General features: G+C 39.0%; 1 protein-coding gene across 1 annotated transcript; it reads right to left on the reverse strand.

Annotated features, from left to right (window-relative positions):
- Nucleotides 1–339: 339 nt before the first annotated feature.
- On the reverse strand, nucleotides 340–2,948 carry LOC111899077 (beta-xylosidase/alpha-L-arabinofuranosidase 2). The gene is made up of 5 exons (XM_023894964.2): nucleotides 2,626–2,948; nucleotides 2,232–2,519; nucleotides 1,963–2,132; nucleotides 1,008–1,867; nucleotides 340–914 (listed from the first exon to the last, which is right to left on the reverse strand). The coding sequence occupies exons 1-5, from the start codon at nucleotides 2,848–2,850 to the stop codon at nucleotides 340–342; spliced, it is 2,118 nt and encodes a 705-aa protein (XP_023750732.1). The 5' UTR covers nucleotides 2,851–2,948.
- Between the last annotated feature and the right edge of the window lie 1,188 nt (nucleotides 2,949–4,136).

Consider the following 4,136-nt stretch of genomic DNA (forward strand, 5'->3'; position numbering starts at 1 on the left):
TATGAAAAACTTCTCTATCGTGATGATTTTTGGAGCTTTTGAAATTTACGAACAATACTTAAATTTAAATTTGATAATAATAATAATAATAATACTTAAAAAATCGGAAACTAAGCTTTATTATTACTGTTGATGCTCTAAATAAAAAATTTATAAAATAATTCGAACGAGGCAAAAATTAAAACTTTTTAGACAAATTAATGGAAGTTAATTAATTATTTCATACATACTTGCAAAAATGATACTAAACAAGACATCATCTCCTGAAACTACAATTATGATCAGCCCTAAACCCTGCAACTCAAATCTAACCATGCATAAATGGCTAAAACACCCACATCAAACCGTGAGAGTTATGTGGTGTTTGATGTCACCAATTTGAAGAAGATAGCGACCCAAGGCAACCTTCCTCTTACCTTCTTCATCAGCCAAACTCAACTGCTTGCAAACATTCACCCTGAAGCTAAGGACAGTTCGCTGCCATGGCGCCAACCACACCTTCTTGAAATCCACTAACTCCTTCTGAGGTGCATTAAAGACAGCCGGAGGAGAAGAGAATAGCAACACCGAATGACTTCCAGTCAATTTTCCGTCGTTTGTTACCATGACATCAATATTAAATTGTAAGCCTTTGCAAACACTATCTCCTGCGTCGATTGCATCACAGGTAGATGATGACCGACAAGAGTGAGCTTGGTTTAGAGGGATCTTCATGATACTAGGTGCTTTGATGAGTCGATAAACGTATGCAGAATAGCTTAATCCATACCCAAATGGATACACGGTTTCCCCTTTATAGAACCTGTAGGTTTGGCCTGGTTGGCCCGAAGCTGGGTCTGGTCTCATCTTGTTGTTGGTCATCGGAACAATGTCTACATAAGATCGTGGAAACCAAGTCATGGGTAGTCTTCCACCTGCAAATATGCAAAAAAACCCTCACATGAAAACTCTACAATGCTTTAATATGTATATATATGGAGTATAAGCAATGATACAAACAAACTTACTTGGGTTAAAACGACCGAAAATGACATCAGCTAAAGCACCTCCACCTTCTTGGCCTGGAAACCCGACCCACAAAATGCTGGAGATTTTCTGGTCACACTTTGCGAAATTGAGATCCATTCCACCTCCAGACATTATAACAAGAATCACAGGTCCTTTAGCTGCATGTGCTACCTCGGAAACAAGAAGATTTTGTTGTCCAGGAAGGAATATCTCGGTCCGATCAAGAGCCTCATGCTCGATAGAAAGATCAGTACCCATCACAAGAACCACCGCGTCTGCTTCAGCTGCCACCTTATTAGCCTCCTCGAAATTACTTGTCGAGTTACACTTTATATCACAGCCTTCCACGTATATAGTTTTAACGTACTCCGATAGCCCTTGGAGAGGACTTGTGTATTTGCATGGAACCCCTGCGTAGTTACCAATCATGGCTTTTGTGGCATTAGCATTAGGTCCGATTACTGCTAACGACGTCATCGCTCTTCTAGGAAGTGGTAAAGATCCAAAACTGTTTTTAAGCAACACAATTCCTTGTCTAGCAGTTTCACGAGCAAGTTCTTGAGTAGCCTGTGTGCAAACATCTTTCTTGCCTAATTTCCCATAAAATTGATTACGTGGATTACCATCGAAGAACCCAAGTCTCATAAGTGTCACGAAATTGTTGGTAACAGCCCGATCCACTACGGATTCTTTCACCAGCCCCTTTTCTACTGCTTTTGCTGTGAAATTCTTTAGTGACATCCCACAGTTGAGATCCAACCCTGCGTGTAATGCATCGGCTGTAACTTCCTCTGGTGTTTTTCTCCAATGTTGGTCTTCAAACATGAACTGTAATGAATCACAGTCGGAACTAATGTATCTGTAAAAAGGTATATTGCGTATTGTGTGATTTAATTACCATGGCTAGATTATTCTATACAAGTGCATTAATAGGATCAAGAAATGGATGTTTACCCATTTAATTTCCATTCACCTCGAACCGTATCTTCCAAAAGTTCCTTATCTGCGCAAGTCGGTTTGCCATTCATCATGTTGTAAGAACACATAATACTCGCAACATTTCCATCGAAAACACAGCTTTTGAATGGGGCGTTATATGTATCCTCCAAATCTTGCTTTGTTACCTTCCAAAAAAAAAAGGCATCATATAATATGCACCCTTCAAGTTTATGATGTAGTATAAGATTATATAGTAACGTTTTATACCATTTAACTAAACTTACGATAGCATCAAAATGAAATCGATCGACACTAGTCCAATTATCAAGATCATAGGCTGTGAAATGTTTGCAACAAGCCCCGACTTTGAGTCGTTCTCTATCACCATCCTCTCTCTCTTGTAAGCCTCTAACATAAGTTGCACCGAATCTGCTGGCTAGGACTGGATCCTCTCCTGGTGTTTCTTGCCCTCTTCCCCATCTTGGATCCCGGAAGATGTTTACATTGGGTGACCAAAATGTTAGGCCAGCTACACCGTTGTTGTACATTGCTCTAGCTTCGGTTGAAACCACCTGTGTTCATCAAGTTTTTACACTATATATGATCATAACAACCTTATAAGAATTTTAATGTCAGCCTCATATGCCCTTATTTATGATGGAGTCTACAACTATATACCTGTCCAATTTTATAAAATAAAGATTCGTTGAATGAGGCTGCAGTGAGTATGACTTGAGGGAAACTAGTGGCTCCGGGGATTACAGTCTTGTTGAACCAAGTTGCAGGTCCGGTGTCAGAAACGCCATGCAAAGCCTCCGACCACCACCCATAAGATGGTATGCCAAGGCGAGGGATGGGGTCGGCTACGCTCACTAGGCTTCCCGCCTTTTCTTGCAATGTCATCCTCTTTAGCAGATCAGCAACTCGTGTTTTAATATCAACTTTAGTATCACAGAAAGTGAACTTTTTCAAGTTTGGATTTTTATCGGTGTCGCATGCATACCGTGGGGTGTATTGGGCAAAAACTGTGATTCTACACGAAAAGCAGATCAACAGAAAGAAAGTGACCACAAGAAAAGGAATGTGTGGTTTATTCTGAGAAGCCATGGATCGTATTATTGGGAGAAAATAGGGACGAACCAATTAGTGTAAAATGGGAGAAATGGTTTTTATGGCCGAAGGTAATCTATATATAATCTTGAAACATAGCAATTCAGTTGTAAGCTTAGCGTGTAAGCATGAGGTTTTGTGGTTGTCATTACTCATTGGGAGTATAATCAGAGATTTGAATACCAAGTTTTTTTCCTTTAAACGAGGGCTGGAGGTCTGACTAATCGTATGTGGAAGTGTAACCAGCAAACACATTCCTACCCGTCTTTGTCGTTACAATTGTTTACCAATATTCTTTTTACTTTTAGACATGTTTAAATGATGTGTTGATTTATAACAAAAAAAGAGTAGAAAAATAAATTGAAACATGGTGCTTTACACATGTGCGAGGTGGGTGACCGCATTGGGCTCATGTCGTGGAGGGGGGCAATTTTTACATATGATTCGTTCTAATAGACTAGTAATCCAAGCTCGAAAACAAAACTGATTCAAATGTATAGTTACCAAACCAAAGTCAGTACATAGAAGTCACTAAGATGCTACTCCTCTTGAACTCGCTAAGTCATACAAACCTGTGTGTGTTTGATTATTGAATAACTGATTGATTCATTATAATAGACTGATAATATTAGTCCAACAAACTTTCACGTTTATTCTAAAAGGTCACTTAACTTTTTTTTTTGGTACATTAAGGGAATAAAGTTCAATTTAACTGTTTTAAAATGTCCCTTATATGACCCGGTACCGGGTTAATAGGTAATATGGGTGCTACATAGAATTTTGGTCATAATTAAACACATCACCAAACTTCCCTTTACATAGCTTCATCCCTACATCCTCCATGTCATTTTTATTTCCTGTACTAAGCCCTAGATCCATCGCCATCGGCTGCCTTCAAGTCCATTGAAAAACCCAAGTTGATGATGCTTTCTACTCCTCCCTCTTTGTTGGTCCTAATTGACATATCTGCACGCAATTGACCAAAATCAACAAAACTTACATATACACGGAATCAATCATGGATGCAGTAACTATATGGAATCGAGAAAAAAAATATGCAATGTCCTTAAAGTTCAAGA

Source organism: Lactuca sativa, chromosome 9 (genome assembly GCF_002870075.4).
Source record: "Lactuca sativa cultivar Salinas chromosome 9, Lsat_Salinas_v11, whole genome shotgun sequence".
Classification (NCBI taxonomy): domain Eukaryota; kingdom Viridiplantae; phylum Streptophyta; class Magnoliopsida; order Asterales; family Asteraceae; genus Lactuca; species Lactuca sativa.

Excerpts from the sequence above, each read along its gene's own strand:
- LOC111899077 (XM_023894964.2), bottom strand. The coding sequence starts at position 2,850 with ATGACATTGCAAGAAAAGGCGGGAAGCCTAGTGAGCGTAGCCGACCCC. Across the intron at positions 2,520-2,625 it reads TATTTTATAAAATTGGACAG|GTGGTTTCAACCGAAGCTAG; the intron begins GTATATAGTTGT and ends TGATGAACACAG. Across the intron at positions 915-1,007 it reads TTTCGGTCGTTTTAACCCAA|GTGGAAGACTACCCATGACT; the intron begins GTAAGTTTGTTT and ends GCATATTTGCAG.